The sequence below is a fragment of the Mus musculus genome, chromosome 16 (assembly GCF_000001635.26).
Source record: "Mus musculus strain C57BL/6J chromosome 16, GRCm38.p6 C57BL/6J".
NCBI lineage: Eukaryota > Metazoa > Chordata > Mammalia > Rodentia > Muridae > Mus > Mus musculus.
The window spans coordinates 96,647,918-96,675,798 of record NC_000082.6 but is presented as its reverse complement, the minus strand read 5'-3'; the positions used below and the strand labels follow the sequence as shown (position 1 = coordinate 96,675,798).

General features: G+C 43.2%; 1 protein-coding gene across 6 annotated transcripts in view; it reads left to right on the top strand.

Annotated features, from left to right (window-relative positions):
* The window catches only part of Dscam (DS cell adhesion molecule), a 583,662-nt gene that overhangs the window by 495,315 nt on the left and 60,466 nt on the right, over positions 1-27,881 (top strand). For 4 of the 6 annotated variants that reach the window (XM_006522886.3, NM_031174.4, XM_030248963.1 and 1 more), the window contains 5 exons: positions 2,001-2,134; positions 20,769-20,922; positions 23,602-23,719; positions 25,643-25,806; positions 27,535-27,633. In XM_006522886.3, coding sequence (XP_006522949.1) covers positions 2,001-2,134; positions 20,769-20,922; positions 23,602-23,719; positions 25,643-25,806; positions 27,535-27,633 — 669 coding nt within the window. Of the gene's footprint in view, positions 1-2,000; positions 2,135-20,768; positions 20,923-23,601; positions 23,720-25,638; positions 25,807-27,534; positions 27,634-27,881 lie in introns of those variants that run through there. The other 2 variants (XR_003951753.1, XR_003951754.1) reach the window with 2 other exon arrangements.

The window sequence follows — 27,881 nt, the reverse complement described above, 5'->3', positions numbered from 1 at the left end:
AAGAAAATGTCCCCACCATCTTCCCCACAGGCCAACCTGATGAAGGCATTTTTTTAGTTGAAGTTCCCACATGGCCCTTATTTGTGTCAAGTAGAAAAACAACAACAACAAAAAACCTATTCAGCTCAGTAGGGTGCTTACCAACCACCATTAGAAACCTAGTATCTCATATAAACGGATGTTTACACAGGGTGTTTGTTTAAAGAACAACTCTCTTGTTTAGTTTCTCAGTCTCTAAAGATTCTTTGGCTTACAGACATGTTCTCAGGCCTGTGGTAGATTTGTGCCCATTCTGACAGAGAGCCTCAAATCCATAAATTGTAATTCTGTGTCAGTGGCTGTCACCTTGGGGATGAGAATTGTTGAATCGGTGACTTGCTATGTGGCTTCATTCTTTTGAGCACAAAGAATACCGAACTGTTAAAACATCTGTGGAGTCTCAATATCCTTCTTATTTGCCCAGACTACAACTCAAGCGTAGCCACGCCAGGAGAGAACACAGACAGAGCATGATGTATTAATTTTCAGTTGTGATTTTCATTCCGAGGCATGTCCATCCTCTATGAAAAAGTAAACACACTAAATGTATACATAGAGCCAGCTCTGTTTAAATTTAAATATTTACTGAGCATATCATTAATGCTCGTGTGTCTGGGGCCCACGGTAGACGGGATGTGTGATCTCTGTGTCCACCCCACATGGCATGGGAAGTGTTTCTCTGGTGAGATAGATGAAGGTTAAAAAAAAATGAACATGAGAATCCAGATAACCCCATGACCACCTATCCCCTGAGCTTTGCGTAGCGCAAAAAGCACGAGAGCTTTTCCATTGCTGTGATAAAAACCTGACAAAGGCAACTTAAGAAAGAAAGGGTTCGTTTTGGTCTATGGCCTCAGAAAAAAATGGAGTCTGACATGGTGAGGAGAGCAGAGCAAAGCAGCAGTCAGGGCATCCACAGTGCAGGAGCAGGAAGCTGGCTGGTCATACTCTAAGAAGCAGAGAGGAAGATGAGAGGGTGGGTGGCTGTAAACTCTCAAAGTGATGTGCTCCCTCCAGCAGCCTTCCCACCTAACTTACCAAAAGCCTCACTTCTCTAAACAGAGACACCAACTGAGAACCAAGGTGTTCAAACAGTAAGCTTTAGGGGACAGTTCTCATTCAAACCATCATGGAGAGTATGCTGATGTATGACTGTATAGACTTAAAGATGGAGTGTGTGTGAGATAGAGTGTGTGTGTGGTATGTGTGTGTGTTTGCACAACCGACTGCCATATTGCTCTTCAGTAGGAACTGGAGGCTTTGTGCCCTGTGAGTATATCAGTCCTGTCTAGAATTCTAAGACCTCAGAATATAGGGATGTGCCTGGGCAGCTGTTGTGAGCCAATAAACAACAGCATTGGGTTCCTGTCATGCTCCTCAGCCCTCACCCCACCCCACCCTCACCCTTACCCCACCTTCACCCTCATCCCCAACTCTCATCCCACCCTCACCCCTACCCTCATCCCAACCTCACCCTCATCCCCAACCTTCATCCCGGACCTCACCCTCACCCCCAACGCTCACTCCACCCTCATCCCCACAACTCCTAACAGCATGACAGTTCACTTGAGGACAGGAAGATTCTGACACTTCAAAGGATTCTGACACCCACTGTCTCTAACCCTTCGTCTCTCTTATAAGGGGCCTGGCCCATCTGCCAGGTCTTATGCTCTTTTCTTGCTGTCTTTCCCAGTTTCCCTCAAGCCTTGGAGGAAGTGATATAGATTTCCCAGTTGTGACTGGGCACTCTACAAACGGTGCCTTGGTTGCCTTTTTTTAAAGATCCTATCTCCAAATAAAGTGTTAGGGCTCAGTGTATTGATATGGTTCAGTTATGAGGACACACTGGGATCCTGGACACTGGTGCTAGACCACTAGAGCAGTCTCTGGGAGGAGAGAGTGTCACCTGGGGAGCCATGGGAAGCTACATTCCACCCTGTGACTAACCCTGGATTTTCCAGTTCCAGGTCCTCCTGCCGGTGTCAAGGCGGCGGCAGCCTCGGCCTCCATGGTCTTCGTGTCCTGGCTGCCCCCGCTGAAGCTGAACGGCATCATTCGGAAGTACACAGTGTTCTGCTCCCATCCCTACCCTACCGTAAGTGGCGAATAACCAATAGCTTTCCCAGCATCTCCCAGGACCTCGCTGAGGATGCTCTTCCCTCGCCTCCCTCCCACTCGGCCTTCTTGGTGTTTTTTTCTTGTCATGTTGTCTCCACATGCAGAGCAAAGTCCTCATTTGCACCTCCCTCCAGAAGACTCCTGCTTTATTACGCGGGGCGCGGGCACTCGCCTAGAGCCCTTGTTTATCTGGCAGCTTCCCAGGCACTGCCAGCGGCTTAATCAAACTCCGAGTGCACAGGCCGTAATTGTGCCTTAATTGATAGTCAGTGGACAGCACCTATTGATTGCACTGCTAGGCTCCGCATTAAATGTCCTCCTTTCCTCCCTCCTTCTCCCCCACATGCTCCAGCCCACCCTCCTTCTCTGCCCTAACCCACACTGAGAAAGTACTATAGCGCTACCCCTGCTGCGCAAGGCAGTGGGGATCTGTGCCCTCTACAATAGCGGACTCAGCCTAGTAAAGGCGCCGAGGTCAGAATACACACCATTTAAAACTGGGCTATTTATTATCATTACTGTTTATGATGCTGGATAATAACTATCAACTTAAACTTTCCATGGGCAGATAACAAGGCATATCAGAAAAAGAGGGAATTTTGGAGAAAGGAAAATATAAAAAGAACGATTTGGATTTACAATGTTTTCACAAAGATTTTAAGGCACTGTCAAAATGAAGGAATCGTGCCTAATCCGTCTTTGTATCTATCTCCTGTTCCTGGCATAAAACTTAAAAACATGTAGAAGGCTATGGAAGTGGTTCAGCTGTGTTTTTGTGCAAGCGGGGGGGGGGGGTGAGATTTGGTCCCCAACACACACACACACACACACACACACACACACACACACAAATAATCCCAGCTCTGGAGAGGCAGAAATAGCCATATCTTTGAAACTTAGTGGGCATCCAGTCTGGCTGAGTACATGTGCTACTGTGTAGGGTTTCTATTGATATATACTGTGAGCAAAAGCAACTTGGGGAGGGAAAATGACTTCAACCTGTGCATCAGGCCTTATTTGTGCTGCCACTATCTCTGAGTTCATATGTGCATCGGACTTGTTGTGTCTGGAACACTGTTTTCTTAGAGTTGTCTACCCCTCTGGCTCTTACAGTCGTTCTTCTTCCTGTCCCACAAAGATCTCTGAGCCCTGAAGGAAGGAATTTGATAAAGACAGTCCACTTAGGGCAGAGGGCTCCAAAGTGGAGCACTCTCTGCACACTGTCCAGTTGTGAATCTCTGTGTTGATTATTATTTAGCTGGGTAATGTTCGACTTGCTTCTCTTGCAGAAGTCTCAGGTTCGAATCTTAGCATCCACATAGCAGCCCAAATACCCTGTGACTCAAGTTCCAGAGGATCTGCTGTCCTCTTCTGGCCTCCAAGGGCACCAAGTAGACAGGTGGTGCACAGGCATGCATGCATGCAAAACGCATCATCAGGATGTTTAACCTGAGGGAGGTTGAACATTGCAGTGACCTGTGGGTATAAAATATGTCATCAGGAGTGGTTTCATTGCTGTGTTGATTTTGCAGAAAAGTAGTTGGTTTTTCCAGGACCATGACATATCTAATCGCATGTTATCGGCCTCATTAACAGTATCAGGTGTGGGTTCCATCTCAATGAGTGGTTTGTTAATTCGGTGATATTTGTTCCACTATTACCTCAGTGGGCATACCTCGCAGGCAGATTGCTATTGTAGCTCACAGAGTATATAACCGGGTGAGAGTTATGATTCTTTTCTCCTCCAGGAGCATTCTTAGCAGCTTCCAGCACTGTGGATGCCGGAGTGTTCATTTTCTTTTTGAGACAGGAACATTTCTGCTATGTGTATTAATGGACAGCAGAGGGCAGCACAAGTTCTGGTCATTTTTCTTGTGCCTCAGTCTGGTGTTTTCATGCCCCCACCCCTTGAAATGATTTCATAGTTGAATGTAGAACATGGGAAGATAAATCAGGACATGGTGTGCCCTCTAATTTGATCTTCTTTTATGAGTCCCTTGGCGTAGCTCCTCGGCAATGTGTCCCCTGCCCCCCAAGTTCCCTAGCACAACTGTTCTTACTAAGACCTCCTTAAAAAGAGGTGTTTGTTCTCCAGTACACATAACACCTATTTAACAATAGGCAGCTATATCACTTTATCACTTTATTCTCCCAGTTCAGATCTGCGAAAGACAACATCACTAAAGACCTTGGATGTAGCCAGACATGTCGCATTAGCTGTAAATTAACCAGATTTGTTCTTCGGCTGTTTAAAAGCAGATCTAATAAAACATTCATCCACCTCAAAAAGTCCAGGAAATGCACTGAGACACCAGCTTTCCAACCAGAGAGAATGACAACACAGCCCCCAAGTTCATGTAATCAGAACCTCAGGATACCAGCTAGACGACAACAACAACAAACAAACAAACAACAATAACAATAACTCAACACTATTATGAACAATAAAAACCCAGAGAATTGTGATAACTTTTAAAAGTCTTATATTAGGGGCTAGAGTAGTGGCTCCCTGGTTAAGAGCACTTGCTTCTCCTGCAGAGGTCTCAGGTTCGACTCTTAGCACCCGAGTAACAGCCCACAAACACCTGTGACTCAAATTTCAGAGGATCTGATGTCTTCTTCTGGCCTCCAAGGGCACCAAGTAGGCAGGAGGTACTATTTCCTGAAGCTAAGTCCACATTTTTATATATAACCCTGACAACTATTTAAAGAATTATTGTATTAATTATTATATTAATTCCCTGAGAATTGTGCATAATGTATTTTGATCATATTTGCTCCCCAACCTAACTCCTTCCAGATCTATTCACTTCCTCCCTGCCCACTCAACTTCCTGACCTCTTTTTAAAAAATCCATTGAGTCCAATTTGTGCTCAGATACTCCTGGGTGTGGGCCCAGCCCCTAGAGTGTGATCTACCTACCAGGGACCACGCCTTTAACAAAAAATGTCTCTCCTTTTCCCAGCAGCTATTACCTATTGTCACTAGCTCCTCAGATGCAGATGGGACTTTGTGCTAGGATGTTGTCTGGTTTAAGTTGCATGCTGTCCCAAATGCTGCAAATTCGTATGAACAAATGTCAGGTCACGTCAAGAAAACGTGGTTTCATTACAATTATCTACTACCCCTGCCTGTTAAAGTCTTTCTGCTTTCCTTTCCATAATGATCCAGCCTTGGGAAGACTGAGTGTAGCATAGATATCCCATTTATGGCTGGGCATTTTGCAGTATCTCATTCTCTACACAACATCCAGTTTGTGGGTCTCTGTGTTAATCAACATTTACTGCAAGGAGACATTCCTCTGAGGAAGGTTGAGAGATTTGCTAATCTACAAGTACCACAATAAGTTATTAGGAATCAGTATAATACTATGCTTATTTATCAGAACAAGAGCAGTAGGTAGGTACTTCCCTAGGGCATATGACATATCTAGCCACAGGATCTTGGCACCTCCAGCCGTGAGTTCCATCTTGTATAGCACTGGTTTTCTAAATACTAACATCCTGAGCAAGAGGCCACCTGTATGCCACTTCCAATATGGCAGACCCAGCTCAACCTCATTGCCCCACCATTCCTGTTTCCTGGGGTTGTTAATATTCTAACCACACTCTTATCTTCCAACTAGAATCCAGACTTAGGTTTGATTACTTCTCTACCGATCCTTATCAGATTGGCTGATTCCTCTGTTTAACAAATGCAGGAAGGAATAGAACACCACCCTACACCACGCACTGAGCCAGGCTCTGGACTCATGCCTCAGCAGAAGCTGAAATACGCTGCGTGCAGCCAGGCTGTGCATTAGCAGCCTGTGCCAGCAAATGGCTTTCCTCTCTCATGCTCAGGGACACTGTGAGTTGGTATCAACTTAGCTCTATGCTCCATTCACTCGAGAAAATACCCAGGCAGGACTTATAACAGAAGAAACAAATTACAGAAAAATTGATGAGGGGGATTAAATGGTTCTCCAGAAATCACTGGCCAGATATCACTTAGAGTCTTACCCACTGAGAAGGGCCTTATCTGATGTAACTTCAGAGCATGTTCACAGAACTCCCAAGGAAGGCAGAAGGTGCCAGGGCAGGGATCGGTTCTGTGATGTGTAGCCAAGGACAATCCAGCACCATTTACAGCACACTGCAGTGTGCAGGAGCACAGGTGAGGGCTGTCTCCTCAAACACACGCCAGAGCCAGATTCTTGGGAAATAAAAGACACTGTTTCCTGGAAAATCAGGAACAAGAACAGATGTGGATCTGGGGAAAACTTAAGTTGGTAAAGCAATTAGGGGGTCTGAGGTTTGATCCCCAATACTCACATAAAAAGCTGGGTGGTGGTATGTATCTGTAATCACAGAATTGGTGGTTACAGAGAGATAAAGACAGGAAGATCCCAGGGGCTGACCAGTCTAGTGTAAAGGCTGAGCATTAAGTCCTCAGAACAGGCTGTTTCACAGAAATAAAAGAGCTCCCAAGGACTACCACCAAAAGCTGACCTCTGGCCTGTACAAACAACATGTTCCATTCATACACATCCATGTGCATATACCCAGACTTTACACACATACACACACGCGCGTGCGCACACACACATACACACACACACACACACACACACACACACATACACACATACACACACACACACACACACATACACACACATACACGCATATGCACATACTCACACATACACACACACATATGCAGACATGCACACACAAAGGGATGCTAGGCAGAGAATGTAAATCTACTAAGCACCATGGCACCCTGGGAGTTCTCTCTCTGTGCAGAATCTTTGTAAATGGTGGCCCTGGCCCCTACCTTCAGTGACATACATTTTAATAAATAATATTTATACCAGTTACTTCTAATGAGTGCCTTGTGTGAGAGCTTACCCACCCTACTGCCACCCTCACTTAACTGAGTCTGAAATAGAGACAGCACAGCAGGCAAGCATTGTCTAGCTTCACCCTGAAGCCTCTGGTCTTTCCTGAGAAGTCAGCCTCACAAGCTTCAGTGTTCCTCTAGCAATGGTGTCCACTTGGGAAGGATTGGGAAATGTATATCCTTGTTAGCAAAGCTGTGTCACTGGGGATGGGGTTTGAGGCTTCAAAGGGCCAAGCTATTCTCAGTTTATACCCCCGGCCTCCTGCTTTCTCCTTTCTGATAAGGATATAAACTCTCAACTACTTCACCAGCTCCATGCCTACATGCCTGCTGCTGTGCTCCCTACCATGGTGATCATAGACTCTAACCCTCAGGAACATTGAACCCTAACTTACTCTTCGTTCTTTATGTTGCCTTGGCCATGAATAATGGCTCTACATGGGCATGACTCAGTTTCCACTCCTCAAGTAGAGGAGGCACTGCTAGTCTCTGAGATACCTACCTAAGAGATAACTGGCTGATGTACGCTTTATAGGTTATGGCTTTGACTCATCCAAGGGAGGCTAAACTGAACAGTATCTTTTCCTCACCAAGACAGAAAAGCATTCCGCAGACACTGGGTGCTTTCTGCGCCTGAGAGATGAAGTCTACATGCCCAAGCCTTTTCGTGCCTGGCATGGAATCACTCCTTCTTTGTTCTTCCACAGCAATCTTACCTGTGGGCCCCTTTGTTTTCAGATAGCCAATCTAGAAACTATGTTGACATCCCAAGTCAGGCGAAGAATAGATCTTTGTGCTTCATTTATACACCTGTAATTTACCAAGCTCGCAAGACCTTTGTTGAGCTTTCTTCTTGGTACAGACATTTGCCGGGGCCCCGGTACTCATGGGAATACACATAGTTCTAACCTTTGGCATCCTCCCACTGAACACGGGGCTGTAAGAAACCTGGAAATGTTTTAGAGAAGCAAAGACACATATAATTGCACCAGTCATAAGAAAACAATTCTAGTTTATAAAAACTCTTGGGGACTGTATTCTGGAAGCTTCCTTGTAAATTCCTCTGTGCTACCTATCCAATTCTAATGGATATGATTCTAAGTCTTCAGTACACTGTTTATGCTATAGTGTGTATGTGTTGTATGTGCACATGCATGTATGAGTATGCACGTGTGTGTGTGTGTACACGTACTTGTAGAAGCCATGGGTCAACGTAAGGTGACTATTTCCCTCTATCTTACCTATTCTTTCTTTGTGAGAAAGTCTCCCACTGAACCCAGATCTCCCTACATAGACTATTAGTGACTTTAGACTCCCTTATTAAACCATTAGCGTGACTGGCCAATGAGCTCCTAGTATCTATTCTAAGGTCTCCCAGTGTGGGGTTTGCAGATACTACATGCACAGGCCTTGTGTGGGTGCTGGAAATTAGAACTTGGGTCCTCATGCTTGTGCATCAAGAATTTTACACACTGATCTGTATCCCTGGCCATGTGTTTTAACTAGAACTAAGCTCATCCTTCAGAAATGGATTTCTTGCCAAGCATTGTGGGAGCTCATAGGAGGCAAGGACAGGTAGAAGCAGGCAGATCTCTGTGAGTTCAAAGCCAGTCTGCTCTACATGTCCAGTTCCATGCCATCCAGAACTACATAATGATACCCAGTCTCAAAAAAAAAGATGAACAAATAGACAACAAACAAACAAAAAAATCTTTTCTTCCCCCAAAATCCAGCCAATCACTGTGTGATCCTTCTCTGGAGTCTGTTTTGTAGTTTTCTTTTAAGATGGTCATCAGTGGCCCTTGGTGCCACTAGACGTTGTTGAAACATCCATTTGCCATGATAGGTCAGAATGCTGAACAAGAAGGGCAGGGATTACCTTGTCTGTGGGATTCCCAAACCCAATCTTATGATTTAAGAGTCAAGAGCAAAGTGTGTATGCCAATGGCATCTGTGGAGAAGCAAACCTAGGAAACCTCCTCGGAAGCCCAAGATCATGAGATAGCTCATCCAGCTATCCTTTGAGATAGGCTTCCAACATTAGCTCTTCAATGTGGCTTGTACTCAGCCTAGAAGGCTGTATATTCTAGCCTGAACATTCATTTCCTACAGCTTCCTTTACTGCCCATGGCCTAGAATGCCCTTTAAAAAATCAATTTAATTTTAAAACAAGTTTCAGGTGACGAGGCTTTGGAGTGTGCCTCCTTCTGTCTCAATGACACCATCATGCACTAGTCAGGCCTGAGGTCTGTTTGCAACAGCAAGAATCAAACAATGCCTTCCATTGTTGTCACTGTCCCCTGAGCCCACAGCCCATGGCAGGACTCTCAACCTTGTCTCGACAGGCAGGTCTAACATTTTCATAGCTTCGTGCCCTAGACATGTCTGTCTGTCCATTATCACATTATGGCCATCACCATAGTTTAGCTCAATTAAGAGTAATGGAAATCCATACTAGCCCTTTTCATTGCTGTATATTATGCCTAGATTGTTCTCATTACTCAGAATAATCATCACTGAATTTCTTCCCTGCTGGGAGAAGCTGCTTGTCGCTAAGCTTATTCTTTTGTACAGAAGTCACTGAATGGGTGACAGCCATAAATGAAACTAATAGTACACCTTCGACAGATAGGTAATTAGGGTGGCAGGTGCTATGACAATGGAGACAGGAAAGTAAAGGAGGGCATGTGGTTAGAAAGAACCTAGGAAGGGAAGAAGCTGTCACGTCAATTCTAATGGGACAATGACCTTGATTCTAGGCGGTCTCTTTCATGTTCTTTGTAGATATTAAGTTTAATTCACTACCAAGGATAACAGCAATTCTTTTTTACATTAGAAAGTCTAACAAGTCAAATGTGTTGTGTTTGAAAGGCTCTGTAGAAAGCTACCAACAGTTACGTGTATGGCTTCACAGATCCAGTGACCTCAGGAAGACACAGAGGGACACAGGAATGGGTCAGGGTGACACACCCACCTTTAATGTTAGTGTTACCACCACTGCCCATATGGCCTCCTCAGCCTCCATGGCTTCCAAAGCTCTTTGTGCTAACTGTCATTTATGGAGATGAAAGTGGTAAAATAAGATGCTAATTATATTAAAATTAATTATACATAGGATTTTTAAAAATCTCAAATCCACCCAGCTAACTTCTATCCTGATTGGAATGCATGCCATTTCTCCACCTCAAAACAGGAAGACTTTCATGCTACGGGAGTGTCGTTCATAGCTCCTCCATTAAGGCAACTACTGGTTTCTGTACTTTGCTTTAGGGAAGGCTTTTCTTTCTTTCTTTCTCTTTTAAGTCACTGCTGTAGAGCCATGAAATCCGAGCTTTCTAGACTTTAGAAACTAGAAGTTAATTATCAGATGTTATGCCTTTTAAAGCACCCCATTTCTTTGACAGGATTGGTTTTACATTAAAAAGTTAATTGAAATGTTTTTAAGTGGGATAATTTTTACATCCAACAGGCAGGGCAAAAATAATTCAGTCTGAGAAAATTGTGACACAGAAGCTATTCCACACACAGCATTTCCTTTCAAACTCTGATCATTTCTGGGTCATCTTTAAACTCACCTAATACAACTAGCACTTCCTTGATAAGTTCTATCCATTAGTTGGTGGGTGCTGACCCCACAAAAGGCTGAGGATTGGAAAGAGTGCCTAGAGAAAAGGCTGAGCCGAAGCTGCCCTCCCTCCCACCCCCAGTAACCTCGGTTCCAAGTACTGGTAAGACCAGAGCCCATGGTGGAACAGAGGGAAAAGCCATAGGAGAATAATAAACTAATGCTACAGAAGGACCCTGATGGAAGAGTAGAGATTTTCCTAACATCCAGTAAGCTAAAGAATAGAGGAGATTTGGAAATGAATTCGGCATCTGTTTCCATAAAATCTGTGATTACAGGAACTATCAAAAAAAAAAAAACTTTAATGTCCTTCAATGCAGCTTATTTTATGTTAATTACCTGTAAAGAAAAAAAAAGTATCCTACACACAAAAAGGAAGCCGTTATAGCAACATCCAGAAGTAACTGTGAGTGAAGGCAGGCAACAGAGGCCATTCCTAAGACTGACACTGACACACTTAATGTAAAATCCTTCTGGGAACTCTACCGTCTTTCAGGGAATAGACATCCTAGTTGTACAGAGACCCAGGACTCCACCCAGGAGGCCCAAATGCAGAAAGCTGGAATGGTTGAAGTATCTGCAGTTGCTTGGACATCACACAATTTATGGATTTATCCCAACAGCTGCATTTTCTAGGCTGGACAAGATTGGGGAGGTAAACGTGTCAAAAGTCCTGTAAAACTCTGCTATAAATATATATTTAAAACAAGCACACGGAACTGCCATCCCTCCACCCCCAGACGCCTTGCTGAATATTAAGTCACATCCTTGCTTGTGATAGGGAGAGTTTAAAAGGGGAACTCTGGATGGCCTTATTTCTGGATTCCTATAAGAATTTCTCAGAACCCTGTCACGCCTCATTCTTAATTAACCCACTGTGTGCTGCATCATGGTCTTAACCTAGAATCTACAAAGCTGGAATAAACTCAGTAAATGATCATGAGCCAAACTGAGTGATTACAAGTTGGCCATCCTCACCCACACACGGAACTTTGGCACTGGTTCCCTTGCGGAGCTGGAAGGCTACCTGTAGTTACCTGTGGAACTCAGAAGCAGGTGAAGCCTATGAGAGACAAGAGAGCAAATTCAAGAGATGAACCAACACTATGCTGCAGAAAGGGACTCTGACGTAGAAAAGACAGAAAGGGACTGCTGACTGATCAGGTGCAAGACAATGACTGTTTTTATTTTGCTTTTTAACTTTTTGAAAAACAAATTTAATACACTATATTTTGATCATGTTTTTCCCTCCCCAATTCTTCTCAGATCCTATCCTACCCACCCAACTTTATTATATTCTCTCTCTCTCTCTCTCTCTCTCTCTCTCCCCTCTCTCTAAAACAAAGAAAAACAGAACACATGCAACATGCTCCCTAAACAGAAATCATAATCAGCAAGCAAAACCCCACATGGAGTCAAGCCCGACAGGGTCCCAATGCTTAGAGGAAGAGGTGAACACAGGCTCCCCCACCTCTAAGGGAGAAGCTGTCTGTGATCAACAGCTGCTAGCAAAGGGAAAAATCAGTTATCACCAGTGGAGTCTCACGTGGCACCTTGGACAGGACTTCTAAAGTCCTTTCCTCCCATAGGCTGAGACTTGCCCCTTTCCAATTTGCCATCTCGTTGGTTTCAGACATTGAATCTTACCTAATAGATAATTTGGTGCTAGAGAAAGCCTCCTTTTTAAATTATTATTATTATGGCCTCAGTTACATACCAAGTGAGTTTGTTTGAGGCAAAGAGGTGTAGCCCACAGCTAAGGGAGAGAGGTGTGAGCCTCCCACTCATCTGTAATTAAGATGAACTCTGAACACACCTCATATTGAAAAATGGGCGGTCTCCACCCATTCCTTACTCCACATAGCCCACTAGGACTTCCAGACTCGGTGTCCCTGTTAAAGGAATTGAATGGGGACACCTGGAGTATAGAAGGAGATGCAGGGGCTGGAAAAATTACTCAGTGGTTAAGAGCACTGACTGCTCTTCCAGAGGTCCTGGGTTCAATTTCCAGCAACCACACAGTGGCTTAAAACCATCTGTGATGGGTTCCAATGCCCTACTTCTGGTGTGTCTGAAGACAGCTCATATACATAAAATAAATAAATAAATAAATAAATAAACAAATAAATAAATATATAAATAAATCTTTACAAAAAAAAGAAAGGAAGGAAGAAAGAAAGGAAGGAAGGAAGGAAGGAAGGAAGGAAGGAAGGAAGGAAAGAAAGAAACAAACAAACAAAGAAAGAAAGAAAGAAAGAAAGAAAGAAAGAAAGGAAGGAAGGAAGGAAGGAAGGAAGGAAGGAAGAAAGAAAGAAAGAAAGAAAGAAAGAAAGAAAGAAAGAAAGAAAGAAAGAAAGAAAGAAAAAAGGAAAGTGCATTTCCAAGGGAGGGGAAGGGTCCAGAGCTGATAGAAAGGTTGGAAGATAATTGGCCTCACCTTACCTTTACAGGCTATTTTTATAGTGTGCTTTCTCACACATTTGCACAGTCCTGGTTCCCCCCGCCACACACACACATACTCTGTTACCTGTCTACCTTAGTGAAGGTTCCCAGTCTTCCTTGCTGCCAACTGGCTTCTTCAGATCCTAATTCCACAGCATTCTGGGACCCAGAAAACTTATATAGCTGCCCTCTAATATCCTATAATTCTTGACATGCTCCCCAAACAGAAATCAAAATATGCAAGCAAAAGATCAGTAGACCCCCCCCCCCACCCACACACACACACCAGTTTTCAAATGTTTGCGTGTACCCTCGTGGACTTCCACAGTGCTAAGTATAACCATACCATTTGAATGAAGATAATCTAAGGTGTGAAACTTCAGACAGAATACCAGCCTCCTCTGGGAGAACACCATGGGCTGTCCCTGTCACACGGATTCACCCAGAGCAGATTCTTGTTCTTCTTCCATCTCCTCTGATGAGCCAAGATCTAAGAACCTATTTCACATCACCCAAGAAGTGATTTGGTGACAAGGATAGATTAATTCTGGACTCTGGTACAGTCAGGATGTTCAAGCTTTTTAGGTGAAAGGGGGCAGCCTTTTCCTGAGACAGCTAACAAAATGATAGATGTAGAGCCATTAGCAGCCCGACTCACAAAGTCTCCCCTGGAGCCTCCTGCTGAGCACAGCAGAGGTAGACCCCTTCCCCACTGAGAACCAATGAGTTCTGTGGTGGCCATGTGCCCGGATCCAGCACTCTGGGAAGCTTGGACTGAACTTCTAGCCATGGTACCCAAACACAGCAGCAGCCTGTTCAAAATCAAGTCACTCTTCAGGCATATAATAAAATCTAGACTCTTCAATCCTGACCTAACTCGGAATTTAAAAGTCAATAGATAAAAATCTAAGGGAAGAAAAATGTTTAGATACTTAAGTGTCTTTTAAAGAGTAGTATATTCTTTAAGGTGTTCATGATGTATACAAAGTATCTTGATCGTCTCCAGCTTCACTCCTCCCTTCTAATACACACAACACATCTCCCTCCAAACTTTGTATCCTTTTTTATTCTATTTCTCTATATTGTTTAAACCCACTGAGCCAAATTATTGCATGAGTGTGGGAACCATCCACTGTGACATGGAAATCTTCCAGTAGCTGCACTTCCTCCCCCAGCAGCTATCAACTACCAATAGCTTCTCAGCTAGGGATGCGGGTTCATGAGTTCCTCCCCGATCCATGCTGGAATTCTTAACTGCTCTGATCCTGTGCTGGTCTTCTAAAAGGAACCACAGCTGCTCCAAGTTCACGTGTGTAACAACCTGGATCCTTAAATGACTATTCCATTTTTATGTGCACAGGTATTCTATCTGCATGTACATATTTGCACCAGGAGTGTGCCTAGTGCCTGTGGAAACCAGTAGAGGGCATCTGATCCCCTGGGGCTAGAACTACAAGTGGTTATGAGCTGCAGTATGAGGGCTAGGAATTGAGTAGTTCTCTAGAAAAGCCGCCAGTGCTCCCAACCACTGAGTCATCTCTTCAGTTCTGACCATTAATTAAATATTTAAAGTACCTCTGCCACTTTGCCACACACTTCTTTTGACACCATTAACCCCTAATATACTACATAATAAGTTCCGCCCCACCTCCTGCACTGCTCTACCCTTCTATCCTGTCATGCTTCAGAGGAAAGCCCTGATTTCCTTTCTGTCCCTCCAGCTTCATCTGTATTTTGAAGTCTTCGATGTAACTACCACTGAAGTGTTGGGGAAAATCTAGATATAAAACCATCTTCTTCCACTGGACATCTCCTGGTATTCAGAAGGGCAGTCATGTGATAGAAATGTATGTGAAAGTCAGCAAGCTGCCTTGGGTGATACTGGACCATTGCCAATATGATATCTGATAGAAAGAAAATGATGGAAGTGTAAATTCAGTCACTGCTATTATAACACATATTAAAATACTGTGGAACATGTTTCCCAGGGAATCAAGATGCAGCATATCTCTTTGGACTAACAGTTCTGGCCAAGCTGTTCACTGAATTGGCTTCTGATTATTTTTCTATTTTCCTTCCTTTCTTTCTTAACCATTACCTCTTCTTCTAAAGGACTAACCCTGGTGTTGTATCCACCCTCCATAGCTAGTTAGAAACTAGCATAACATCATTGCTGAGGTATCCCTTTGTTGGGGGGTGTCTCACCTACAGGCCCCTCTCCCTGAAGTCCATCTCATGGCCCTCTAGGGCCCATGGATGGTTATCAGTACCCAACCTCATTCTGGAAGTTCACAGGATTTCCTTGGAGCTCACAGCTTCCTCCCTATAGGTAGGGATGCACACAGTCACCTCTCAACAGGACATACCTGCTACTGACTCTGTCTTCTAGAGCTCAGAGATGGGCAAATAGAGCTCACCAGAGCCAGCAAGTGGCTTAGTCACCAGAGCCAGCAGTGGCCTCTGTCACCAGAGCCAGCAGTGGCCTCAGTCACCAAAGCCAGCAAGTGGCCTCTGTCACCAGAGCCTGCAAGTGGCCTTGGTCACCTCTCAGTAGGCTGCATCTTTAGAGGCACTCTTCTTCTTCCTGGTTATTGCTCAAATTTTAAGACACATTAATCACATATTCAGTTTGAGACCCAAGGTAAATTAGTTAATTCTTCAGTTGTATAAATGGTTCGATTGGCTTGTATCCTACAACCCCTACCCTGAAGTGTGCCTAATTATTGTAGACATCAAGAAAATAGACAGTGGTCAAAGGGTAGAGATACTATGTGAACAACTTTCCCAAGGACCCTTAGGAGATACTGCATAGCTAAACTCTTATTTGCCAGTTGATTCCTAGAGAAATGTCATGCCAATTAGAGGGACTTTCTATGCATAGAAACTTGTTTTCCTTCCCCCTTGGTTCTTGGTTAATCTTCTGTGTAAATGGTAAAGCAAGTAGAGCTGCATAAGAAATATTTTTTTTTTCTGATTTAGCCACATTCCCTGCTGTGGGCAAAACATAAATAAAATATGTATTTTGGAAGGAAAGACTAATTACCCCTTGTAGACAGAATGCAGACTGAGTTGTAACTAAAAGCTGTGTGCTCGCTACAGAAAAATCCTTGTGTGTGTATAATGCTTTGTTGAATGTTCAATAAAGGCATTGTTATGATATCCACATCCCTAAGCCTTAACAAAGTAAATTGGCAACAACAAACCTTTGGAATTTCACACAGTGCACTCCCATATGGTCTCAGGATTGGATTTCCTCCTCGGATTGTGGTTTACAAAGGAAAGAGCCAAATTCCCTCTAAACTTCTGGAAGTCTAGGCACGAATGCTTTGTGAGGGATGAGAGCAGTAAAATGCCAACATGTCTGCCCAGGTGTGCACTAAGTGTGTGCATAGTACAGCCGCTGAGAAATCCCCGCAGGGGCCCAATCATTTCCTGATGTCAGTCCAGAACAATTTACCTGCAAGCTGAATATCTGACTGTGAACAAACCTCTGATATGTTTCACTGGGGGGTGATGGTATTGAGTAGACAATAAAGAGATGCTGTTAAAATGGTTTGATAGTGGTGCTAATTTCCCCCACACCCCACCCCCTTCACAGCTGACCCAGCCCCTTCAGGTGGTTGCAGCACGGAGCAGGAGCAAGAGAGCCCTTTAGAGTTGGTTGTTCATAACTGACTACATGGAGTGTGAAGAATCAGAATGGAGTTTGGAAGTGAGGAGCTTAAGCCTTTTCCTATCCTGGTCTGGTGCTATGACCTCTGTGTGCCCCAGCCCCAGCCCCACCTACCTCTTGTGGCTTCTCACAGAACAACAGTGAGCTGTCTTGGTCTACAACTCTGTCCCTTCAATTTGGCTTTATGTATTCAATGCCTTGGTATTAAGTGCATGAAGGGTTCAGGACTATCCTAGCCTCTTGGTGAGCTGACCTCCTTGCCAGTGTCAAATTGACTTGTTCATCCTATCATTCCTAAAATGTCTTATTAATGAATCTATTTTGTGTAATATTAATTTTGGTGATGTTACTTAAAGGATACTTTATTATTATTATTATTTTACTTTTTGTTGGATATTGTTTTCTTATCAGGTGGAATAACTTTGTGTTTAACTCAGGGGCTCAGCCTCATTTGCTTGATGTGACTATTGCTGTGATTAGGTTAAATGTGGAATCGGTGCTCCTTGGTTTTAAATGTCTGGCTGGGCTCCCTGCCCTTCTTGCTCTGTTCTGACCTCCTTCGAATGGCTTAAACCTTTTTGTGATTCCAGTTGAATTTTTGCCTGGGCACATTGGCTGCTTCCCTCCTCAGGCTGAAATTTCAGTGGTTTCTTTATAATTAGTCTCACTTAGTTTTCTTTCTTTCTTTTTTTTTAAATTATGGGATATTTTCTTTATTTACATTTCAAATGTTATCCCCTTTCCTGGTTTCCCTCTCTCCCCCTGCTTCTATGAGGGTGTTCCTCCACCCACCCACCCACCCACTCCTACCTCCCCGCTCTCAATTCTGGGGCATCTATTGAGCCTTCATAGTACCAAGGACCTCTCCTCCCATTGATGCATGACAAGGCCATCCTCTGTTACATATGCAGCTAAAGCCATGTGTACTCTTTTGTTGGTGGCTTAGTCCCTGGGAGTTCTGGGGGGTCTGGTTGGTTGATATAGTTGTTCTTCCTATGGGGTTACAAACCCCTTCAACTCCTTCAGTCCTTTCTCTGACTCCTCTACTGGGGACTCCACGCTCAGTCCAATGGCTGGCCTCTGTATTTGTAAGGCTCCGGCAGAGCCTCTCAGGAGACAGCCATTATCAGGCTCCTTTCAGGATGCACTTCTTGGCATCCACAATAGTGTCTGGGTTTGGTGACTGTATATAGGACGAATCCCCAAGAGGGACAGTCTCTGGATGGACTTTCCTTCAATCTCTGCTCAACACTTTATCTCCATATTTGCTCCAGTGAGTATTTTGTTCTCCTTCTATGAAGGACGGAAGCATCCACACTTTGGTCTTCCTTCTTATTAAGCTTCTTGTGGTCTATGAATTGTATCCTGGCTATTTGGAGCTTTTGGGCTAATATTCACTTATCAGTGAGTGCATACCAAGTGTGTTCTCTGTGTGTGATTGGGTTACCTCACTCAGGATGATATTTTTAAGTTCTATCCATTTGCCTAAGAATTTCATGAATTCATCGTTTTTAATAGCTGAGTAGTAGTCCTTTGTGTAAACGTACCACATTTTCTGTATCCATTCCTCTGTTGAGGGACATCTGGGTTCTTTCTAGCTCTTGGCTATTATAAATAAGGCTGCTATGAACATAGTAGAACATGTGTCATTATTACATGTTTGAGCATCTTCTGGGTATATGCCCAGGAGTAGTATAGTTGGGTCCTCAGGTAGTACTATGTCCAATTTTCTGAGGAACCACCAAACTGATTTCCAGAGTGGTTGTACCAGCTTGCAATCCCACCAGCAATGGAGGAGTGTTCCTCTTTCTCCACATCCACGACAGCATCTGCTGTCACCTGAGTTTTTGATCTTAGTCATTCTGACTGATGTGAGGTGGAATCTCAAGGTTGTTTTGATTTGCATTTCCCTAATGACTAATGTTGAACTTTTTTTTTTTTAGGTGCCTCTCAGTCATTCAATATTCCTTAGTTGAAAATTCTTTATTTAGTTCTGTACCCCATTTCCTAATAGGGTTTTTGGTTCTCTGGAGTCTACCTTCTTGAGTTCTTTGTATATATTGGATATTAGCCCTCTTTTGGATGTAGGATTGGTAAAGATCTTTTCCTAATCTTTTACAAGCACACAGATCAGATGCCCTGACTGACAGTTGCCTGTAGCTGGTGTGTGCTGTTATTGTATAGTCTTGTCTTTGCTGCCCGTGTTTAACCTATTATGATGACATAATATGCACTACAGGTTTTCCTAAAACAATCTGCTAAGAGTCTTGTCTTCTGTGGGGTTTGATATTTTTTTTATTTTTTGATAACTTCACACAATGAAAGAAATGTATTTGCCCTCCATTTCCCCCTTCAGTTCTTCCCAGATCCCCCCACATCCTCTCCCATCTTCATGTCTCCTTTTTCTTTTACGATCTACTAAGTCCAGGCAGTGTTGCCTATATGTGTGTGAAAGGGTACTATTTCTTTTGAGTTTAAGAAGAGCTTCTATGACCTTTACCTCCCAATTTAATCTATGAAGCTATAACATTGCTGTAAGATAATTATAAAACCACCTTACTGACTTTGCAGAAAACCAATCCACATTGATTATGGGTCACTTAGGATATATATATATATATATATATATATATATATATATATATATATATGCATATATATTATTTTTTTTGTGACTCATGACTTCTCTATTTTGGAATTCCTACAGGTATTTTTATAACAGCTTTATGAAGAAGTCATTCACACAGCACAGATCCAATGCTTTCAAAGTGGGCGGTTCCATGGGTTTGATGTGTTCACTACATCCTGTGACCCTTACCTTTTTCTAACTTGAGAATGATTGTGTCACTCTAAAAGGAAAATCGTCACCTGCTTGCTCTCTTTGCCCCTGACTTGCTACTACTTGCATCTACTTGCTGGCTATGCATTGTCTATCCTGGACAGTCAATGAAAGATCATTAAGTGATAACCTACAGTAGGCTTCTTTCACTGAGCAATGCATTTTCAAGACCAGCTTACAGTGCAGCTTTTAGCAGTCCTCCAGTCTTCTCTGTGGCTGAGTGGACTTCATGGACGGTGCATAACACATTTTATTTATTCACTCATCTACGTAACAATGCTTATGTTGTTCATATACACCAAGTTTCTATTGGATGTCATTGGGGGCAGTGCTTGTTTGAGTGGTAGATATTCTAAGTCCTATAAATATTCCTCACTTTCACTCTGAGATGTGGTTACCTACTAGTCATTTCACCTTCCCAGTTCCTGATTTTGTGACCTGTTAGACCAGACTAGACTACTGTTGAATCCTAAGCTACATATTGCTCACTTCCTACCCAGTGCTTTAATGTCTAGTGTTGGGAGCAGGCACCGTTCTCAGTCCTTGTTGAGTGCTGAGTTCTGACCTTGACACCTTTCAGATGACTCCTCTCCTGCCCTGGGGAGTTTCCGCTCCCATATGTGTGCAAATCTGCTCACCAAACAGTACCTACATATTCTATATTCCTCAGATCTCAGGAATCCCCTCCGTGTCCAGCTTTTTCACTTCAGGTCCCCAATTCTGTCCTTTCAGCTTTCTGAGGCTGACAGTTCCTCCTGCCCCTTCCCTGAAACCCCTTTTAAAATTAGACACCCCTGAAGGTGCAATCAGCCTTGCTGGCTGTGGTCTCTGAGACATTGAGACTGTCCATTAGCCAATGAACAAACCTTTAAAGCACTGTCTTGTTGTATTCTGTGGTTTTTGATGACTAACAATAGTGTCTTATTGCTCCTGGGTTGGGTGGTCATCAAAGGTGTTGGAGGGTGACATAGTCTATGGACCACCTAAATTTACCAATTACAGTTCACACTGAAAATTCAGCCCTTTAGGGGGCGCCTGATGATGTGGGCTTCATCTGGTCTGATCACCAAAACCTTAGTAAATCTTATAAGAAACCATAGTGCCACTTGCTTCTGTGGGTGATGAAATGTTTCTCTCTCTTCTCATAGGTCATCAGTGAGTTTGAAGCCTCCCCTGACTCATTTTCCTACAGAATCCCTAATCTGAGTCGGAATCGGCAGTATAGCGTCTGGGTGGTGGCGGTGACTTCCGCCGGAAGAGGCAACAGCAGCGAGATCATCACTGTGGAGCCCCTAGCTAAAGGTACACAAGCCATTTGAGCCTCAGTGGAAAGGCCTATGGCCAACCACAGCTCAATGGTTGTTAGACCCATGCTTTATCTAAAAGGAAGCTTGTTGGCATCATGTGTCAGCTGGTCAGGTCAGGCTCTTTTCACCAAACAGAAAAGAGGCTTCCCTAGTGGTGAGTGCAGTACTAAGAGCTGATGGCTACACTGCTAAACATGTTTGGAAGAATTAGTGAAAGTCACTACCTGCCATTTTTTCCAAGGAAGCGCTTCTTCAATCCAAACCAGGTTCATACTTATTAAAAGACGTATACCAGATTCACGGTGTATGGGATTTAAAATGGTACAAATGTAAGAAAATCGTTAGTTGTTGAAGTAGCTAGTTTTCATTGCTATGATAAAACACAATGACCAAGCATCTTGTAGAAGAAAGAGCTTATTTTGGCTTACAGTTCCAGAGAGAGGGAGAGAGAGAGAGAGAGAGAGAGAGAGAGAGAGAGAGAGAGAATGAGAATAAGGGTGGAGATGCATCGCAGTATACAGCCAGAGCAGAAAGCTCAGAGATCCGATCTCAAACCACAAACATAAAGCAGAAGGACTGAACCGGAAGTGGGGTGAGGCTATGAACCCACAAAAGCCACCCCAGTGGTGTCCTTCCTCCAGCACGGCCCAACCTCCCAAGGGTCTGATAAATTTCCCCAAACAGCACCTCCAACTGGGGACCAAACATTTCAAATCATGAGTCTGTGAGGGACATTTCTCATACAAATCACCACACCACATGGTTCATTTGTAGAATGCACCCCCCCACACACACACACACACAACCTTAAGTAGCAGTGAGACTCAAGCCAGCCAGGAACAAATCCCTGTGTATCAGTCTGTTGCCTAGCCCCATTGTGGTAGTAGATACATCCTTCAGAAGTAGGCACAGCCACAGTGTTCTTACTGGTGATTGCTGTCAGTTTCCAAAGTCCAACTAGATGAGCCTTTGCAATAAGTCTGCTTCCATGACTCACAATTCAAGTTCTATAAGCAATGCCTCTTACTCTGGATTGGCAAGATAGTTCCATTATCATGTATAAGGAACCTACAAAAACAAAAACAATCATTCAAAGCTTTGACTTTACCTCCACAAGTGCTTGGTAATGCTCTTATTGATTTGGTAGTTGAAAAATTGGCAGCTTTAAAATGGCGAGGACGGAAGAAAATGCTACAGATTCAAATACAGGAAGGTAAAACATCGTTTAAAAAGTAAATTGGAGGAGTTCTTATGTACTGGACTCTTTAGCCACGATACCCACACAGCTGGAGGGGTTCATGTGTATTGGACTCTTTAACCATGATATCCACATACCTCCTAACACCAAGAGAACAGTGGAGTCCGGGGAAAACATGGTCTATAAAGTGTCCTGTGGGATAAATGAGGCTCTACAAACAAACACATAGGATGGGAAGAATTCCTTCAGGCACCTCCTGTCTCTGATGGCCAGAGTGACTACAAAGTCAAACAAGGCTCAGCTGAAAACAGGCTCCTTCCATAGGGTGGGACCTATCAGGGGAGATAGTATTGTGGTATGTCATATGTCACAGGAGTGGCAGTATGCTGCTCAGTGGTGAAGCCTAGTATGCTTAGGACCCTGCACTTGATCCCTGGCACAAACTTGATCCCACTAAACAAACAAATAAGTAATAATTTAAAATGTCCATTATACATAAGGCACTACACTTAAGATACTTAGCCAGGGGCGGGGGAGGGGGGGGGAATTGACTATGGGAATCACATCTTCCTAAACCTCAGCAGTGAGGCAGGGTCACAGCAGGGCTTCCCTGCCCTCTCCTTTTGCCAATATAAGTTCCCAAGCTCTGAACCATGCAGGGGTCCCAGCAGCTCTGGTCCACTTTGTGTAGATCCAGAGTCGAATAGAGGCTCCCTCCTTGTGATCTCTATGCCTGAATCTAGCCAGGCTGAGCTCCTACAAGGAGAACCTGCCCCTCCTTTCTGCATCCCCTAGCCTCCATTGCATGTGCAAGCCTGCTGGCTCAAATAAAGAAGAGCAGCCTCTGCCTTGGGGTTTGTGCACTAGGAAGTGGTACCTGGTAGATGGCACATGTGGGGGTTGTTTTCCTCAGAAGAACTAAGGCCTGGTGTCTACCAGTCCTGATAATCACTGATGGTAGTGGTATCGGATAAATCACTGTCCTAAGCCAAATGGCCACAAAATGGTCCCCTTTCCTTAATATATATAAAGAGCAAGCTATGTGGGGAATCGGGCAAAGTATCATACAGCTGGTAAATAGCTTTTATCCAGATTTACTTCTTCTGGCCATTGGACCTTATGTTTTATGTTGTCTATTCTCTCAGATATTAAAAGTATATTTTAATGTGCAGTTTGGGGGCCGAGACAAATCGCTTCATAAAGTGCTCTGAAAAATAATCACACTCAGAGAAAACACGGCTTGGAGTTGCTTGGCTTATGGAATGTCGAGTGTTTAATATACTGCTCGTATTTGGTTAGTAGAAAGGCTGAGGTGGGGACTTTCAGCCATGAGCATGTCCTTACAAGGCAGATCTCTTATAAGGCAGATGCCAGAGAATAGCATTGACAGCTGCAGTGTTAATTAGCTCTGGGGGGCTGCTCTGTTGGGGAGGTCACCTTGGCTCTGTGTAAACAGTCTTCTCTTTGGTGTTGTAGCTCCTGCACGGATCCTCACGTTCAGCGGGACAGTGACTACTCCATGGATGAAGGACATTGTCTTGCCTTGTAAAGCTGTTGGAGACCCGTCACCTGCCGTAAAATGGATGAAGGATAGGTAACCAGCAACCCAATGTATGCCTCTTAGTGAGCCCTTAGCCAATACCTCAAGCAGCCTTGTGGACATCGGTGTGTAAAGAGTGTTTCTTGTAGTTCATGCTAGCTCCAAATTCATGGTGTATTATTAAGGGTGATATTAAGTTTCTGTCCCCCCACCTCCATTCTCATGGTGTTAGGATAACAGGCATATACCATCATGCCCAGTACATTTGGTGCAAAGCGTCAAACCCAACACTTCACGTATGCTAGGCAAGCACTCTACCAACTGAGCTACATCCCAACACCTACTTTATGATAGTAATAGAAGCTGAAGAAACCCAGCGCTCCACTGAAACGAGGCAGAAAAATCAGTCCACACCTACTTTTGAGCATGCCAACTGTATCAGGGGAAATTGCTTTAAAACATGTGGTTTTGATCATCTGTATGTGTATCAGTCTTCTATTAATCCAGACCCTAAAATTCAGGAAAACACTTGTGAGGAAAGGAGCCAGACCAACTAAGCATCACTGTGGGAGTTTGCTCTATATTACTGGGGAATGGAGACTAGGTGCTCAAGTTATCAGGAACTTTACTAGCTCTCTCCCTCTCCCTCTCCCTCTCCCTCTCCCTCTCCCTCTCCCTCTCCCTCTCCCTCTCTTTTGAGATAATGGACAATCTAACCTAAGGCATAAGCCCCGGGAAGGAACTTACTTAAGTAATGGAATTCAGGGGTTGGAGAGATGGCTCAGTACTGACCTTGCAAGGGACCTGAGTTTTATTCCTAGCCCATATGAGTTGTGAGATACTGGATAGTGCCTCATAACTGCCTGTAACTCCAGTTCTGAGGGGATCCAAAAGCCTATTGACACCATGTGCACCCCTCTGCCCACCAACACAGAACTAAAGTAAAGTAAGAGAACACAGTTTTATGTAGATCCAGCACTTGAGAGACTAGAGCAGGAACATTGCCAGTTGCAAGGCCAACATTCTGGGCTACATAGCAAGACCCTGACTTGAGAAAAAGAAATGAAACCCATTAGGACTTGCCTAGCGGAAAAAGCTGGTTCTCCATGCTCAATATTGATTACTATAATAATAAACCAAAAAGAGAAGGGAAAGAGGATATGATGAGTCCTGTTCACGTGTCTCTTAAACATGCTTTATCGCTTTGCAGGGGAAGAAATTAAGATATAAATAGAGGCTGAACATCCACTAATAGTCATGGAGATTTAAAATAGCGGATTCAGAAGGGTGCCTATTTTCAAACAAAAGCACTTACAAGCATAAATGATCGAAATAATGGGTTGGACCCAGCAAGCAATTTTCTCATTGCATTTTAAGTTGGTTAATCCAAAGCAAATTCATAAGCTCCCTGGGTCAAGCTGGCCCTCTGCCTTACCTAGGAGTGACTCCAGAGGTCATGATGACAGACACCTCTTCACAGGAGGGTCAGCTCCATGCTCCCTCGAGATGCCATCTTACCCTGTGCATGTCAAGTTCATTAAGAACTGTGATTTTAAATTGATTTTAAGTCTGTAAGAGATCACAAAATTTGGTTTGCCATGCATGATTTTGTCAAGCTGGCCCCTCTACCAGAAAGAGAGTGTCACACAGTTGCCACTGGGAGAAAATCTCCAAAGCCAGAGCTGGGGGAGGAAGGAGAGACATGTTAGATTTGACAATAGTCATGGCTTTTGGCCAATAATTAACAAGATTCCTGGCCATTGACACAGATCTAGCCTTCTGCATGATAATTTTTCTTTTAATCTCTGCTAGTCAATGGTTTGGTCACATAATCAGAGCACAGTTATTTCATAATGCAAAAATAATTGAGGTTGCAATTTCCTGTTTGCTCCAGAGAAAGGCTTGATGCTTCTTGGTGACCTCAGCTAATGTGGTTATAATTTCTCTAATCTGTGCATTTTTCTTCCTGTGAGGCAGTAACGGGACACCCAGCCTGGTGACGATTGATGGCCGCAGGAGCATCTTCAGCAATGGGAGTTTCATCATTCGGACGGTGAAAGCAGAGGACTCTGGCTATTACAGCTGTGTTGCCAATAACAACTGGGGATCAGATGAGATCATATTAAATTTGCAAGTACAAGGTACAAAGCCCAGTGCCTCTTAAATGATCTTTAAGTATGTGTACCTTACATGCAGATAGCAAAATTAAGCCAACTCAAAAATTGTTATTTTCATTTTGTAAAACAGCATATTTATTTTGGAAAATATAAATTGAACAACTCAAAGGACACATTATTTTTCCTCACATATAAGATGTCTAGTCTATTATTTCTGTCTGTGAGCACCTCTGAAAAAGTCCTTCTTGGTCAATTTATGAATGGTTTACACACACATGTGTGACCAGTACAGCATTAAGGGAAAGGAGCTCTCTGAATGTTATCATTTATGTCTGCTAATTAAATCAATAAACAATGAAATATCTTGTATCAACTACAGAGTTAAATAGCATGACAAGAGGCTTAGAGTCTCGGCTAGTCATTGATTCATTGACTAAAGCTCTAAGCTTATAGTTATACTTTGCATTTGATGCAAGTATGTGTGTATGCTTAGTAATTTATTGCCATACACAAAATATACACAACACTCTTCAAGGAATATTAAATTAGTATGCAAAACCCACATGGGTATTTATCGGGTTCAGATTTAATTGCAGGAGGGATATTTTATTAGAGAATAAATTAAAATATGTACTTCTTTAGATTCAGGTGTTGTCATGTTAATAGATTACTGCAAATGAAAATAGAATCAATACTCTTCCAGGTGAGATCGAACAGGAAGCGGGCAATACCATAGGTTCCAAAAATACTGTGAAATCAATTTTGGGTTTTGAGTTAATTGAAATCAGGAGAGTTCCAGGGAACTGCTAAAGCTACCATTACATTATTTTTCTAAGCAGATGGGTCAGTGTTTCAGGGCTTTGGGTCACAGGGACATCTCAGGCTTCACTCGCAGGAAGAGAGGGTCTTTTGTATGATGTGCTTTCTAAATCAGAAATGATCTGATTGTGAGTTTATGTAGTGTTTTGTGCAGAATTGAATTGAGGCCATTGTTTAGCAATGTATATCTCTCAGTTCTTACATAAGGTTGAGTCCACATTGCCACAAACACTGTCGCAGCTCTGGTTTTCAAAGCCTTGGTGTATGTTATATGCCTGTGTGTATACATGTGTCTGTATATATGTATGTGTGCATATGTACTTGTTTGCATGTTTGCATATGCAAGTACGTGTGTGTATATATACTTGTATGTGTATATGTGGTTGTGTATATGCATGTATGTATATATGTGTGTGTGTGTATGTGTGTATGCTTGTGTTTGTGAGTGTGTGTGTGTACATGTGCGTGTGTGTAGTGCCTTGCAGCATGGTATTAATTATTCTTCCTACTAGCTGCATCTTTTTTCCCCCCTTGGGAAAAACAAATCAGCTAAATGGGCATGTCAATCATTTCCACCTAATTTCCTGGCTGGAGTTCAGAGTAAATTAATGCCTGTGTCCTTAGTAAGTATAAAAGTTTACATTCAAGATGGACAACTCAGGAATCCAAGGGATAGCGAGGAAAAGAATTAGACGTAAATCAAGGTAGAAATGTGGTTGACTTTTTCTTAAATCATAGATTCACTACACTCTGCCTCACTAGCCTGGGACATCAATGAGACAGACATTTTGACAGAAATGAACTGCCTATTTTGGCAACTTTAAAACATGTATTTAATCAATGGCTGTTACAGTGATTTGGTAAATGACTGTTACCAAGGATTGAGGATGTGAGAAACTAATTCTTGTTTTCTACAAACTGTTTCCTCCCCAGTTCCACCAGATCAGCCTCGGCTCACCGTATCCAAGACGACATCCTCCTCCATCACCCTCTCCTGGCTCCCTGGAGATAATGGGGGTAGCTCCATTAGAGGTAATGAGATGAGTCACTCACAATCACGTCTGTGGAACTGTCCATTGGCCAAAAAAAAAATGGTCATCTTCGTCAAATAACTGTCATATGATAGTTTATTCTCTCCCCAAACACCTCAGGAATTTATTTCCCCATTATCTACGCATGCATCTGGAGCACACATCTGTATTTATGGTGTTCTTTGAAACTCAGGTCATTCATACAAAAGTGAGCTATTAACAAACAAAGGAAAAAAGAAAAGGATAAGA